The following is a 16,980-nucleotide window of genomic DNA, read 5'->3' as shown; positions in this document are numbered from 1 at the left end:
CATGTCGTTGTTTGTATGAGAAATGTTTGCATGCATGTCTGCTCATGAAAAAAACAACATTTTGGTTTGTCATACACGACAAGGTAAATACAGTGAAATGACCCCGAAATGTCCAGTTTATCACCGTTAATTGCCTTTAATTCCTGTATATTCCTGTTAATTCCCATGAAAGTTTCCAACTTTGAATACTCCTGGAATTTTGCAACCCTAATCACACGTGAGATCCAAAGCAATGGGTGGCTGGGAGGACATTTGGGCTTTTGGACAGTGAGTGTTACAATTATTTATTTAAGCACATTTCTTCTACAGCAGCTGTCACTAGCTTCAGCCACATGCGGATCACAGAGGCCTCGCAGAGAAGCAAACATTTATATTCATCAACACTTGTTGTTGTTCACTTGTCAGTCAAAATCAACAGGGCGGAAATACGCAGTGAGATCAAAACGTTTACATTGGTACCCTCACAGGGAAACTATAACTGTGAAGCCTGTAAAGCCTTTGGGCCACTTAAATTAGGGAGCTGTTCAAAATTAGATATTCAGATTTTGTAAATAAATTAAGAAACCAGTTCATATAAAATAAATAATATTGTAATGAATTATGTATTATGTTTATGTTATTAGTTATGTGCCACTATGAAACTAAATGAACTGTTAACATAATTAGTGTAATTGAAGTTCTACAATTATGCCGCCTAACTCCCGCGGATAATTAACACTCAACCTTTTGCATTCTGCATTATTGGATCTTTTTTTATTTAGAACTTCTATAGAAAGAGCCCTGATTCTGTCTCTAACGTGCATTTTGTCTTTCTAGCACTGAACATTAATTCTCATACTGACAAAGTTAATAAAATAAATAAACCTTGTGCGAGCTGAAGCAACAAGAAATGTCACCCCTGCAAATCTTTTCAACATCAATCATTTGAAAGCCATCCAAAGGTCTCTTCATTTCATCTCAGTGACTCGGTTTCTGAAGCCTACACAGCTCACTTGAATCAAATGTATTCGTCACAAGACAGATGTGACATTTTTTCAAACAGCTGCTGCTGCATTCTCCTAGCCACTAAGATGCACCTTACAAACCAGAGCCTAGCAGGCCCATCGTGATTTATATACAAAAGGTGTTTGCATGAACGTGTCACAGACATTACATTAATAAAAAAATGAAAAGTTTTTGGTTGGAACATCCACCAACATAAGGCCTCTTGTGATATAAAACGCTGTATGTACTGAATGAGAGTAGGCCAGCAAGGAGCAGGTTTGTTGAGCGTGCTTTTCTTCAGTCACACACAGCAAATCCTCTAGATTTTGCCACTTGATCAGTGTGAGATAACGGGTCTTCTTGTTCATGAGCATGTTAGCGGCCGTTTGTTTGGGCTGAGAATGAGGAGAGAAGCAATAATCCACCACATAAAAAACTTGATGTGAACTGGCATGTGTGCATTTTGCTGTGGAGTTGTCCAACCTTCAGGGCGCCTTTAGGCGACAGTCAGCCACATGTTTACAAGAGAGAACCACTGCTAATGACTTTGTAGAGGAATCTGCTGCTCTGCACTGTTCAGTGCATCTTCACATTGCTCTGCTGCCGCCACGCCTCAGTTCAACGGAGCGGTTTATTTACGCGGTAAAATAGAAGAGTACTACGCTGGCCCCAACACAAGACAATCCTGTAGACACCAGACCATCACTAGCTGTTGTTTTAGAGAGACTGCGTAAAGACAAAAACACTTTTTGCAAAGCTTGCGAGAGTTACTAGAGTCCTTGACCTGACATGAAGTACTTTCATCGCGTCAGAATGGAAAATCCAGCCCTTGCGTTGTGTCAGTCACGTACAGCATCCACACGTTCTCGCGTCTGCCTCTGCAACCGTCGTCTCTGACTGCTTGCATTACTCAGCCTCATCGTGACATTCTGTGAAAGCAGTAATTCTTGACGGCAGCCAGACGGATGATTCAGTCCCTGGAGCGTCTCTTCAGTGAAGGCGCCAGGGGACACTTTGACTCGTTGTCGCTCATCTGGAAATTTATTTTCTCCGTTTCTACAGTGTGAAGCTGGCAGAAGCTTCCACAGGTTAAGTTAGGCTAACTCTTTTTTTTTTACAATTCAATAAAACTAAAATAACAATATTGCCTTAATTTCCAAGCACTATGGCAACTATTCTATGTTTAAGCTTCTCCATCATGTTTCAAAAGGAACCACATGATATTAAGGAAGCACAGATGCCACTGTGTTGGGTCCTTAAAGTTGAAATGACTGATGCTTAATTTCTAACAACATGCAAAGTGATTCTTCTGCTGTTTGTGTGCAACAGGTTTCACAAGCGCAGAATCAAGCTCCAAGGTATGAATCAATTAAAGCCTTCAAGGTTAATAAGATTTCAATCTGGATCCTTCTAGCTAATCAACACACTTACCATGAGCAGTGGGAATTGTTTGAGGGACTAGCTGCCATTTCTCTGACTTGTTGCCAAGTATTTGCACATCAACCAACCATATTTTTTATTTATAACATAGCTTCTACTTCTGGCTCTTGCAAGAACACCGTCCCTGTGCCCCTACGCCATCATTTCCCCTCTCAAACCCTCCTCAGACTTAAGACCAATCAGATTAAAAGGTCAGAGAGACAGGCAGTCCGTGGCGAGACAAAACTGCTGGTCTCAATGTTATTGTGGCTCTAAAACAACACGATTTACGTCCCGTTCTCATCCCCTCACATCTCTGGACTATCCAGCAGCACGGGAAAGATGACGAGGAGTCAAAATGGTGACAGGGTAGCTAACCTTGGCAATGACTCGGGGGACTGGGGCCAAGGCAGGCTCTTAGGCAGAGGAGACAGTCAGAGACAGAACGTAATACAGCTGTAAGCCCTTGACTCGTCCCCTGAGGCACACAACAATCTATTGCTTTCAGAGGCCGTCCCTGAACTCATCAGCCAACACAGGTTGGCTAAAGTGGAGCGGATTAGAGGCACAGCGGAGGGAAAACCGTGTGAAACTAAATAAGTTGCATAGAATTATTTAAAGCCACACATGTTGTGTGTGTGTGTGGGGGGGGGGGGGGGGATTACTGATTTGTTGAAAGATGGGGGTAAAGCTTGGCAACTTTTATATTATATATAGCAATTTGGCCTGAGCAAATGAGCAACAGCTAACAACCCACATTGTCATTCACCTCATCAGAGCCGGTTTGCTGAAAGAAGCTTCCTCTTGCTGCTGGAAACGCGGTTGATGAGCTGTGATGCAGCTCAGTTGGGTGGAAAACAGTTTTTGGGTTCATCGCTGAGGCCCCTTTCACAATGCAGACGGTCATGCGAGTGCATTTCAACAGAAAAATACAGAAAGATGGAGTTTTGATTTTGGGTGCCGAGTTCAAAGCGAGGGGACAGAATCAGATGTGCCGTCACAGCTGCTTTCTTCAGGAGCGTCCAGACAGCAGCTCATTCAGAAGATGACTTTTCATCCGTCAAAGTGTGTCGGCTTTTTATTCAGTCTGTAAAGTTTACGTTTTCATAATAAATGGAGCTCACAATAAACATTAGTTAGTATGATTTTAGCAAGTAATTTAAATGTATACAATCAGTAAACTAATCAAGTGTTTTTGATATGGAAATAGTTTAAATCAAGTGCTTGATTCCAAATAAAGGGCATAAATATGAGTGAGGGACACAGTTCTCAACACGGAGATGGTTGAGAACATTTACAGTGTCAACAGCGCTAACAGAGCTAACGAATGCAACATAGTTGACCGAGCTAACGGTGTTAACTTGAGGGTAAAAGGGAAGGTGGGCGGCGAGCTACAGCGGTGCCGTTATTAGCGGTAATTCCAGAGGACCGACATCCACGTGCTTTTTGAATCAACCACGTTTGGCTGGACATCATGAGTTTGCAAAGATGAACTGGCAGAGTCTAGACCGTTACAATAATCGCGGTTCTTAATGCTTGTAATGGCATTTAGATAACTGCAGTCAAGCATTAGAGATTTTTATCTCAGAGACGGCTTCTTTCTTAGTTGGCGGGGTGCGAGCTCCGGCTGTCAGACTAATAACAGCAGCAAAGGGAGAGGTAGAACTGTTGGTCCTCATACTTGGACATACCATAATCATTTTGCATGGTTTAATAATGGAAGGAGAAGCAGTGCATGAAAATAAGGATTCGCTGACATTGACACAAGAGTGAATGAAGAAACCCTAATAAAGAGAGATTATAGTTAACTGATCTTTGGTTTCACTCACTCCAAGTTTCAAAACCATCCTAACTCCTCACACAAAAAACGATGCGCACGCTCTCAAAAGACACAGAGACAGTGAAACTCTTCACCTGCAGTACAGAGGTAGCAATCGATGACCTTCAATTCCCTGTTGGAGACCATTTACAATGCGGAGAGAATTGATTGTGGTGATTGTGTGTACTATTCTCACCAAAGCAGTCTGGCATCACGTTCAATAAGCGATGCAGTGGTGCTCTGCTGGTCTTTAGTCTGAAGAGCAGATTCATAAAAACGACTTACGCGCTACTGGCAACCTGTGAACTTTCCTGAATGTTGCTGTTGTGGCCTAAAAACAAAAATGGCTTGAATTCAGGTACAAAACAATTTTATCTTCTTTCTTATTCGGATGGAGATTGTACATGAACAGGAATGTAGCATGAAGTTATGCTAAACAGCGCTCGGTTTATTTTACTTGACAAAGTGCAACAACATTAAATCGTGACAAGTCATCTTGATCTCAATAATGATCAAATTAATCGTGATTATCTTTTTGTTAAAATCCGAAAACCCTATTTTAAAGTGTTTTAAGCCACAAAGGAAAACAGAAAACAATGGCAAAACGACAATAACAAACTATGAAAATATATGTGAAGATGGTCCCAACGTGGGGCCTAGACCATAAAAGGCACAACAAGAGAATCAGTCCCGAACGGGAACAGATAAATGTATCAAGGACATTTATACTGTGAAGGCTCAAATGGATTCTAAACACTCAGGCAACAGGGAATCGAGGCTGAACCAGGGCTAATATGTTCTCATCTCTTGGTGTCAATCTAACATCTTCTAGGTGAAGTATTTGGGATTCACTTAAGGTAACAAATTGCCTTATTGCTAAGACCTGCAGAAAGTGGATTACTAAATCCCACATGATAGGAGATAAAAACGTGGACAGCTTTGTCAACTTCGGTGAAGGTTATAGAGGACTCAATTTGAACGGCATTATAATCCCCGGTTGTCAGAGGGAATACACCAGTGAACTTTATAACTACAGAGAATTACTATTTTAAAAAGCAGCATCTGGCACTTTTTTGTGGCTTTGTGCAGGCGGTAGTGCTCTTCTCTTACTGAGAAATAACTCCTAACTCAATGTCACTACCATCACGAATGCCTAAAAAAGTGAAAATCAGTGCCAAACTTTATTCTCCATTCCTTGAGGTAACGTTCTTATTGAAATTAAAATAGTATCTCAACAGTAATATTGGAGCATTATTTTAAATACAGTTAATAATGCCGTGTAATGAATGAATGAAACAGCTAAAACCATAGACTTATGCCATAAGAGTATGTAATATTAAGTTAAGACACTTTCACTTCACTGTCACTTCTATGTGTTTGTAATGTATCTCATATGAAGTGAAGTCAATAAATAAGGAGCAAAAGCATCGACCATAAGTGTGATTTTCCAGATGTTTGAGAAGTGACCTGACTGATGATACAAGGACCTGATGAGAGTACATGACATGGGCAGATAAGTGTGAATAAGTGTAATCACAACATCAATCACAAAAGCAGGGCTTCGGCAAAGATTGAAGAAAAGAGGTGAAAGAAACTGGGACATAAAGCACCTAGAATCGTCAGCACCACGGACAGCTCATGAAACCAACGACCTCACAAGCGCTCCTGTTAAATCAATCGACCCGTAACAATCATGGCTGCTTCTTCTTCACCTCATTTGCTAAATGAGGTTATTTACACTCATTGGCATTAACAACAGGGTACAGGGCTAAATCTACCCATGTCTTCATTGTCAGCTGACAGCTTTAGAGCACTGGGGCCAACATTCAGACACACACACACACACACACACACACACACCAGCTGCTCTGAAGGGGTCTGGTTACACTTGCAGAGCTGTAACCCCACAGTTAACAATACTGTTGCACCACATTGCTTGCAGATCTAACAAATAGACAAAGCAGTCCAGATTCCCCTCAATAAATAGAGTCTGTTAACTTCATAAAACACATTCATATGCTAATAGAATATTAGTGAAGCATCGGTTAAAAGACGAGGCCTAAATAGTTCTCACGAAGGAGACCCTGGTGCCAGTTAATTTAATTGCTTTGCTAATAACCTAATGTTACCCCCTGCGGACCAATGACAATGGGAGTTTGGGACAGTGACAAAAAAAAACGTACCTTCACAGCTTCGGCGTGCGTGACTTTGTCGAAGACTTTGTCGTTGACTTTCATGATTTGGTCACCGATGCGCAGACCCTCCTTCTCCGCCAGGCTGCCGGGCTCCACCAGGGACACGTAGATGCCGACCCCGTGCTCCGAGCCGCCGCGGATGCTGAAGCCCAGGCCTTCGTTGCTCTTGTGTCGCTTCATGGTGACCTGCCGTATCTCGCCCGGCGGCTCGTGCACAAAGTTCCTCCCGAGCAGCGGCACGAGGGGAGCTGTCCCGTCGCTGCTGGTGCTGAAGCTGTCCGGCGAGCCGCGCAGCGCCACCTGGAACTCGGGCCGGTTGTTGGGCGAGAAGTGTCCCGAGGGAGTCGGGCTGGCGCCGGGGAAGTCGCCCGGCGGGGGTTCGGCATCGCCGTTGCTCGATGCAACTAAATCCGACTTTAGGTAGAGGCCCTCCGAGGTGTACTGCTCGAAGAGTAGCTGGTCGGAGCGGGGGATGACCAGCCGCAGCATGGGCAGAAGTTGCCGCTTGCTGGGCGCGTTGAGGATGACGTTGAGGGTCTGAACCAGGTCGTACACGTTGCGTTTGGAGTGGTACACGTTGAGGCAGTGGATGAACTGCTCCCTCTCGAAGTCGCTGAGCAGGAGGTTGAGCGCGTTGTGCAGCTTCCTCACGTTGGCCGACAACGTCCGCGCGCTGGAGGCCACCGAGTTGGCCGAGGAGCTGAGCGACATGCGCTCCAGGTCGGTGCTGCTCATCCCGGCGGTGTGACCGGGACACGGCGCCACGCCGATGCGGGTTAGAGTGCAGGCATTGCGCGGGATCAGACCGGCGCTTGGCATCGCGCTCGCTGGAGCACGTTCACCCCGGTTGTATCCATTGGCTTGGCTGGCTCGGTCAGATTATGCGCCTGATACTATACTGCAATTTGCTGAAGAGCGCGATGACGAAAGGTGGAACTTTTAACGCGCAATTAAGTCCGACTGGTTCGATTTCACAGTTAGCACAGATTACTTAGCACTTACCACGATTTGGATGTCAGTAATTGGATTCGACAAAACTTCCCCCGCGAAAGGGTGCGTCAATACTGGACATGCAACAACCTCGCCAACAACTCGCGCCGCTCCGCCAGAGGGCTTAGCGATGAGCCCCGGACGGACTTCAGCCTGCGCGTCATTCGCTGCGGTCTTATTTTCCGGGAGGTCAGGTGGCCGCCGAGCCGCCGCTTCTCTGGTGTCCACCCGGAACACCGGAACTCAACACGGCTTGTGCGCGCGGTCCAGAAAGAAATGGCAATTTTCTTTGCTGATTAAAACACAAATGATACAATTTTAAAAAGTTATTTTTTGTGCTCGCCGTCCCGAGGGGGGTCCGCGTCGCCTACTTTCCCGCTCCGGTGTCGGTTCTGGGTCCAAACGACTTCCAGTCAACACAGATACACATCCAGCAATGTCACGCGCCGCGCGCAGCGTGTACTCCGCAGTTTGTACCTCGGTTTGGGGGTTTCTTTATCCGTCCGGCCGCTGCGTGGAGGTGACCTGCGGCTCCGTTTCTCCGTTACTACGGCGACGGAGTGGCGACTCGCGGCTCTCTCGCCTCAGAGCGTCCTCTGCCCGGAAGTGACGCAGCCAATACGTCGCTCAATACCAAAAGCATGCGCTCAAACTCCCACGGCACTTCCGGGAGCTGTAACTAAACGAGTCACTAAACACGACTGTGAACATTGTGGTAGTCTGCTTTTTATTCTGAAGCGTGGTAGTTTGTATGTTTTTATTTTTGTACCACAGGAGGAAATGCAGTTTCAAATGGGTTTTTTTCTTTAAGCACTATGTCATCACACAATTTCACTCAAAGTTGTCGGTCTTGTAAGCTAGTAGAAATAAACTGACGACGCGGTTCATAAATTAACTATTAATTAAAATGCATTTAGTATACACCAGAATACAGCCATGATTCTGGAACTATGTGAATATTGTAAAGCCACTAATCAATAGAATAATACCAGTGAACAGCTATGTGTCACACAATTGACCACAGCATAGTTTATTTTCATCATCACTGCATGTTATCTAACTCTCCTGTCATTTCAGATCCTCCCACATCATCAGCTCATTACCCTAACCTCAAGCACATCCCCCCATCAGCCACTCACTATTTAAGCCCGTCACATTCTGTTGTTCCCTGCCAGATTGTCTTGCGTATTTTGCCGGGTTTTCCGGCGGTTTCCCAGTTACCCCGATTTACCTCTGTTTTGACCCTGCCTGCCTTTCGACCCCAGATTCCCTGCCTGCTCCTTTTTTTGATTTGTTCGCCTCCCTGATTGCCACCCTGATTCTGACCCCTGGCTGTTCCCGTCTACGGATTCCCTGCCTGCCTCTCTCGGATTTGTTTGCCTACTGACGGATCTCCCGGTTTTTGGCCTTACCCGACCTGTTGATTAAATCTACTAGTCCCTCCCATCTTGGTCTGAGTCGTGCTATTGGGTTCCATCGTGCACCGGTACTAGTAACCATGACACTATGATTGTATTCAATGTAATGTAACCAACTGAAATGCACTTGATAGCACCACAACTGGTATTGACTGAGAGACATTTGAAATCCGAGTTACATTGAACTCACTAGACTGGTTATAGGCTACATTAAGTCAACAGTGAACTGGCAGGACATTTTGAATATTTATTACATTAAAAACAAGATCCCATATGCACATGGACAGGAGGGGTAGTAGTAGTAGTAGTTGATCACTACTTTTTTTTTAGTGATCAACAGGCTCATCTCCCTGAGTGTCGCCATTTTATACATCGTGCAAATCAGGAAGTTCTATGACTTCTCTGTTGTGCCCTCTAGTGCAGTGGTTGTCAACCTCTGGGTTTGCCAGATGGTGAAAAAAATGAAACATAATAATTAGTATAATTTGCCTCAGAATAGATCGTGTGTGTGTGTGACAGTCGACCTGAGCATTCATTCAAATCTGACAGTTCAACAAAAGCCACTGTACGCTTCAAAAATCCACATTGCCTCAAGACCCGTTTTAGTTACTGATCGCTATGAAACGCAGTTCAACACAGCTTCATGGGGATTATTTCAATTATTCTGTGGGTGCATGACCAGAAGGAGTTGAGAATCACTGCTCTATTTGAGTCCTCAACCACACACGTAGTAACAATTCCGACCACAATGCAGCGTCTCAGGGTTCTAAGAAGCTGTATCTCTGGCCTCAGTGGTACCTCTCCATGGGATTCATCAGTTTTGGGTTATCTGTCTTGTCCCCAGCAATACAACACATGTGAAAGGGAATAAATGAGGATGGACACAACGCAGTGTACCTGGATAACTGGCTGGATCCTAAGAAGCTCCATGCAGCTGCATGATGATGGTGCTGCCCATGATCCATTCGCTAGACAACCATGTGTTCATTGAAGCAAATGATAAGAGAAGCGTATCTGTTTATCAGAATAACCCAGAGAGATTGTGTCCACCTCTGCTACTGAAAAACCTTGATAAAGCAAGCTTTTCTTTCTTTTCATGTCTGTGTGGCTCAGCAGACTGTGTGCAATCGTGTGTGTTTGTGCAACTGTGTGCGTTTGAAGTTGATCGATGACAGTAATTAGAGGAGTTCACCAATGGGAAACACTGAAAAGCCAAACGGCATTAGAATAGAAAGAGACACACGCTGCACAACAAGCGTGGCAGCACAGGAGAGATACTTGTAGGTCGGCGCGTGTGAAGGCCACAGTGAGGAGAAGACAGTCAGTGAATACAAGGAATACTGAAATAACGCCCGCAGAGAAGATTATTTCTGCCATTATCTCAGTTTTCAATTTTAACTGCAGAGGCTCTTAGCCAATGTTACGGCCGGGACGTGTTCTCCCAGGACTATTCACATGTTAATGAAGAGATGGCCGCCATAAGATTAACTGCTGCATTATGAAAACAGCTCCGGGTTTGACTTTGTGTGCATATGTCAGACAGATATGGTGCAGCTTTAGTTTACTGGAAGATTATTGCTGCTCACTTTAGCTGATGAGTAGGACCAGGGCACTTTGCCCAAGGAAAAGATTTCAGAAAATAAAGAAGGCTGCCTCGGAAAATTACACATTTTATGGTTAAATAATCTTTCTGAAGGCTTAACAAGGCTTAATCACATCACTTAATAGGTTTAACTGCGTATGACTCAAATATGAACTGAATCATCAGTTTACATGAACTGGAAGATAAATGATTGGCATTCAAAATAAAACTCTATATAAAACTCTCTATAAAATAAACTCTAATATTTAAAAAGGTTATCTACAATGGTTTAGAGAAATGTTTCTCAAACTGTGGGGCGCAACCCTCTGGTGGGTCATAGGGGTATTACAGGTGGGCCACATGGAGATCCATCTGCAAACCGCTTATCCTGCGGGGGGGCTGGAGTCTACGCCAGCCGACTTCAGGCGATAGACGGGGTTCACCCTGGATTGGTCGCCAGCCAATCACAGGGCTACACAGAGACAAACTACCATTCACACTCACATTCGCACACCTACGGGCAATTTAGAGACCCCAATCAACCTGATCCCCAGAGCATGTCTTTGGACTGCGGGAAGAAGCTGGAGAACCCACGCAGACACGGGGGAACATGCAGACTCCACACAGAACGGCCACTGGGCGGAGTCGAACCCAGGACCTTCTCCGCATGGAGATATTTAGAATTATTTTATTTCAAAATTACATGGAGAATTTCCAATATTACAAAAAGTACACAGACTGCTGTTGCCTCTCAGACAACTGAATAGAGATCCAAGGTCATCATTGAGCATGAATTGAAAGTGGCCGTACAAAGTCTGCAACCCGGTTTTGAAAAGATTTTCAGTGGATAGCAGGCTCATTGCAGTCACTAATACGGATAAAACATGTTTGGTTGAATATTGTATGCAAAACTCTATAACACCTCTGTGGGAAGCACAAACTATCACTAAATGTAATTAAATTGCTGTCGTTAACACTCAAAATATGATTTGGCTCAAGTGCCACAAAATAGCCCCTCAATAAATTCCCATCAGTTTCCATTGAGGAAGAAATGATACTTCACAACACCTGCAGAGATCAAACAGGCGCATTGGTGCCTCGCTCCAAATGTGCACTCCTGGTTGCTAACATGCTCAGAGTGAAAATGCTAACAAGGAATATTTGCAGTTGAATGTTTACATCTTAATATCATCTTGATCATTACTTTATAGAAAAGAACAAAAAAAAGCTGCATTTTTGAGGTAGTTATAGAGACACGTTCTGACAGCATGACCATTAAACAATCCAAAAGCATGTTTGCAGATTATGCAAACTAATAAAAGGTTAGCTTAAGCAAACTGCATGAACGCTGTCCTCACAATGAGGCTTCTGGAGATCATTTTCTGAACAAAGACTGGTGACTCCTGGATGTTTTGCAGGCTGCAGGGACCTCACGCCTTGCATCAATCTCTTTACATGACAACTGAGCATATAACCCAAACGTATCCCTTCAAACTAAATAAATGTGCGTGCTTTGAAGCAGTTTATGTGATTTGAAGAACAGTTAAACAATCCATCCCTTTAATGCTTTGAGCTGTCATTTTTTAGTAACACCGCTTTGATGACTGGTAAGTGAGTGGAACAACTTGAATGCATCATTTATTTATGTGACAAAGCCTTGTTGAGTTGGCCAACAATAGAGATGACTGCTATACCTCAGAAAAACAGCGTTGTCATCATTTCTAAAGAACAGCTCACTTAAGACTTATCTTGTAGAGTTAACAGTTATGCAACAGGAAAAACTTAAAGAGGAAAGGTTCAGCTAATGACACTCAAACAACACGGATAGGCCCACAGGTTTTACATCAGAGAATTCTATTCTCTCCACTTACAAACAAAAACAACAGAAAAGGGTAACGTTAGCTCAGCTCATACAAGACACACACACGCACGGTTCATATCAAGAAAATTACAATCAGGATGACATATCGTGTACTTCTCTCGCTCATGCACACACACACATACACACACTAGTAGTTAATGTCCAGCATCAGAATGCAAACATCTGTATCCTTACACAATACGGGTGGATGAAATCCAGCCTTCTGATTGGCTGAGTCACGGTGTGTACTGTAATGAGCCATAATGTGCACCTGTATACATGTTCCAGATCAGTGAGCACTTACAATAGCTTTCATTCCCCCATTTGGGGAAGTGCTAGCTTTCACAACCAATTATAACATTATTGACAACAAAGTACGGCCTCTCTGACCTTATTGATAATTATTGCACAGCGGCCAATTGTGTTTGTCAATCAAGCAACAATGAAAACACACACTGCTCAATAAAAATTTTAAACCCAAAATAATTTCCGACTCACCAATCGGTAGATTATTTGTACATAAAATCCATCCGCCGCCCCCCGTGAAGACGTCGATCACAGCTTGTGTGGTTTTGACTTTGAATTTCGCAGGTATTACGCTGACCACGTGGCTGCTGTAGTGACGTCAGCTGCGCAAATGTCCGGTAACATCTCGATTTTAATTGGTCCATGTTTGATACGCGACGTACATGATTACTTGTATAACATATTTACGTGCACAGCCACAGAGTTGTACTTTTTTGCTGTACACGTTAAAGAATACATGATCAAACTGCTTTTTCTTATTTTAACGTCCAAACTGCCATGTCGGACGCTCGGACTCTTAACAAGCAGACGAGTGAGGCAGCAACAGGATGGTTTTCGGCCATTTTCCCGGCTAACAACACCAGCTGAGCTACTAGCTACACAGCGAGCTAGCCTCACATGCTAACAGAGTTAGCGCAGGAAGCTAAGCTACCTGCGGGAAGTGAAGCGGTGAGGCGCGATTAACGCTCCAGAGAGACTTAAGAACACGTGGCGAACAAAGAGAAACCCATTGAATCCATAAAAGCGTCCTACGGTTACATTAGCGACGCGTTAAGAGAGTTCACTTATTAGCAAACAAGACTGGATTTTAATTGGTGGAATTGTGTTTGACACTAAACTCTATGTAGCATATTCTGTGTAGGAGTAACAGTCCACTGGGAATACATGAACTATATGTACATATCATAAATAAAAACAGGAATATAACTAAATAACATATGTTCAAATATATGAAGAAAGACGTTTAATGCCACAATTTGTATCTTAAATAGGTACAAATCTAAATGATTGAAAGGAAGGCGAAGAAATGGCTTAAAGATAAAATGTGATAGCTTAAAACGACTGTGTATTGAAACAGTCTGATAATCTTTGCCCCTGCATGCGGCCTAATGAAAATTATTATTTACAAATTCCAACCTACAGTAAAATAAAAAAACGCATTCCATTGCATCAGAAATAATTATCCAAAGTAAACCTAGGAGACTGAAAACACGAGATGAAAAAATGCAATGCCTGACGGAACTTAACTGTACTGTGCACAATATAGTGAATAAAGAGAAGAAAAATATATAATGCACATCTATATACTTTAATTCCCAATAAAATACTTCTGATCCAAACCAGTGGTGTTGAAACACTCTCCCCAAATGATATCAATGTGACGAATATGATTCTGACAACCCGTATCTCTCCTTCCTCCCGTCCTTCACTCCCCTGCCTCTCTCTTAATTTCTCATCTGAGAGACCACAGGGTTGCGGTGACATTTGTCTGATAGATGACAGCTCCCAGGACAGCCTGGTGCCGAGTCTCCGGCTGCTCGCATGGATTCCACTCCCAGAGATCAGAGGAGTCGCACCATGCGAGTGGGAGTCTGCACCACCCACTGATCCTCCCAGAGGAAGGAAGGAAGATGAAGAGGGAAGATAATCACATGTACCTTTTCAGACACTCCGCAGATGTCTTTAATCCTTTTAATGTTACAGTATTTTTAGTGGGTTACTCTCCCACAACCTTTTTTGGCATAAAGCCTTTCACATCTGAGCACACCTGACCATCTGAAAGTGTCCCACGCTTTTTTTTTTGGCCTCTCATTCAAAAAGCTTCTTCACTCTCAAGGTCCATGGTAGACTTGCACAATGCTGCATGCACAGCCAGCTAAAGTGCTAACATAAGAAAGCCGGCTTAAAGCCGACCCCACTTTCCTACTGTTTAGTCATAGTCACACAGGTGCTCTATTGGATATGTAACCACACCCAATAGTGATCGACACACCATGGAGTGCACTTTAAATCAATCAGTCACAGAATAATGAAAGCAATGTTTTGATCGCGATTTGCAAACGCAGCACGCTTGAGTTCCACACTCAACTTATTGCGAGTGGTGCTGGAAAGCACCCCGACAAGAAAGATTACAAACTCAAGGAGACGTGCACAGCCCGGGAGAGCAGGGCTGTGCACGGGTCGATAAAGAACGGCCTAAGAACGTCATTGGTATCCATCTGTCGAGCATTTGGTGAGATGAGGTGCCTGTGAAGAGCCTCAGGAATACTAAAGGACTGTGTCCGCCTGTCCTCCGCCGAAACGGAAGTATCGTGTTTTACAACCAGACTACAGAGCAGCTCATTTGCTCAGGCTGTGAGACTCCTCCCCTCGTGCTCCGTGCTGCACCATGAAAATAGTTTTTGTTTCATTTTTCTCCCATAGCATAAAGAGACAACGACTCCCATTTTGTTGTGGAGCCCTAACTGTTGGAATGACGAAAGGCCGACCTTGTGTCCCTGGCCTCAATCTCCCAAAGTAAGACCGTAAACATGAGTGTATGAAAAAATCAAATCCCTAAAAATCCCTAAAAACGGCTCAAAAGGTCTGGTGATTCCCCCAGAAAGGCAGGTTTCCCCCGAGGCTTCAAATCCAGCCTTTGTTCTCCCCCCACACCGGCAGGCACACGTGCTGGAGACAGTGCAACATGCTGAATTGCTCATGGCAACACTCAATGAGTTGAATAAATTGCAGCGAAAGTGAAGCCATTCTTACAGCTTTTTCAACCCAATTTGTTGGCAAAAAGCTTCCCGACAGCTTGTGAGTACAGGGCGAAAAACTCCAAATTCACCCTTGGGCAACAATTAGTAACCGAAAAAACATTCTTCATTTTCTTTAGGGAGCGAGATGCAGCTTTAGGCCTCAAGCTAAACTCAAACTCTCAGAACCAAACCACAGCAGTAGTTCCACTCAGCGTCCTGCAAGTCAACAGCACTCTGAACCTGAGGAACACCCGAATCTAATCATGCACAAGATTTAAAGAATGTTTGATTATATTTGGGGTTCAGACCATCTGGCCGTTACGTAAATCCCACACTAGTTATAGATAATACAAGTAATAGCTCTGATGGGACCAATGCAAGAGGATTATGTGTGGGTGGGTTGGCACCATCTTTTTTTAATGAAATCCTTCAATGTATTTAAATACTTTACGTACCCACATTTACATACCAATAAGTATCTGGTCAGGATCAGGTTTTTGGAATGTAGCGTAAGGCCTTATTCTGTTTTTTAGAAACTTGGATATATTATCTCTAGTACACCAATAGAAGCCAGTGTTATGTTACATCTTAACACGATATAAGTTAGTTTCTTTGTAAAAATCCTTTGTTGGTACAAATTATGGTGACTAAGTTAATTAGATATAAATAATACAATAAGAAAATGCCATATAGCTTCAAGGGTATTCTGAGATGTAAGGGATGCAGAACATGTTCTAATAGGAGCAAAAAACAAATATCCCAAACAATAGACGTGTGGTTCCGTGTTCCGACTGTACAATCACAATATTTCTCATGCTGCATGCTTCTGCGGCAGAGATTTTAATAAATGTCAGGAGGCTGGAAATCAACAGTGTTTTTTTTAGACTGTACAGTAGGATGTCAACACACTTCCCCCACCAGCCTTGAATTGATTAAGGCCTCCTGTGTGCGTCTTGCTTTTGTTGCTGCAGCAGTGACTTCCCCCAAAGCCTGCTGCAAAACACACAATGAGTACAGCTTTTAGTAATGAATGTCCCTTTATGTATTGCATGAATTGATTGTTAATTCCTATGGACATTTTATGTGTAGGCAAAAAAAATGATCCATTAAACACCGATAACTCATGAAATGTGTTGGACCGAGCAATGACAAGCATTGATAAGCGTTGATTAGCAATAAAAAGCATAAACACGGTCCTGCAAAAAGGAAAATTGTTTAGCTTTCTTTTAAACGGTCGGTGAAACAGGCAAACACTTAAGTGACAACAGAACGCAGAGGCTGAAGGGGTTCTTGTGTAAAAAAAAGAAAGAAAAAAGCTTATTTAATGAGGACTCCATACATATGCTGCTGGTGGTGCCTTGTGTTGCACAAGCAGCACATGCTTGAGTCTTCTGCTTGTTGTTCGTCACCTTCCTTTTGTACCTGCTGCAGTCTCCAGGGCTTCACACACTCTCCCTTAAATATGTGTAGATGAGCGTTTCCTTGTCAGAGCACTGCTTTGTGATTGGTTTATGTGTAAGCCAATTGAATTACGTTGTAGAATGACAGATGGTTCCTGCTGCCCCCTGGTGGAGAACTGCCGACATCTACTTTCTAACATTCGATCACTGTCGAATGCTTAAGATGCTGTTGGTTGAATGTGTCATTCCAAAGCACGGCACTGAC

At 43.6% G+C, this 16,980-nt stretch overlaps 1 protein-coding gene across 4 annotated transcripts in view; it reads right to left on the bottom strand.

Moving 5' to 3' along the window:
• The window catches only part of whrna (whirlin a), a 91,669-nt gene extending 83,640 nt beyond the window's left edge, over positions 1-8,029 (bottom strand). For 2 of the 4 annotated variants that reach the window (XM_040196919.2, XM_040196920.2), the window contains exon 1: positions 6,406-8,029. In XM_040196919.2, coding sequence (XP_040052853.1) covers positions 6,406-7,236 — 831 coding nt within the window. In that variant the 5' untranslated portion in view covers positions 7,237-8,029. The remainder of the gene's footprint in view (positions 1-6,405) is intronic. The other 2 variants (XM_078088211.1, XM_078088212.1) reach the window with 1 other exon arrangement.
• Positions 8,030-16,980: the final 8,951 nt, after the last annotated feature.

This window comes from Gasterosteus aculeatus, chromosome 14, assembly GCF_964276395.1.
Source record: "Gasterosteus aculeatus chromosome 14, fGasAcu3.hap1.1, whole genome shotgun sequence".
NCBI classification, from domain to species: domain Eukaryota; kingdom Metazoa; phylum Chordata; class Actinopteri; order Perciformes; family Gasterosteidae; genus Gasterosteus; species Gasterosteus aculeatus.
This window is presented reverse-complemented; position numbering and strand designations above follow the sequence as displayed.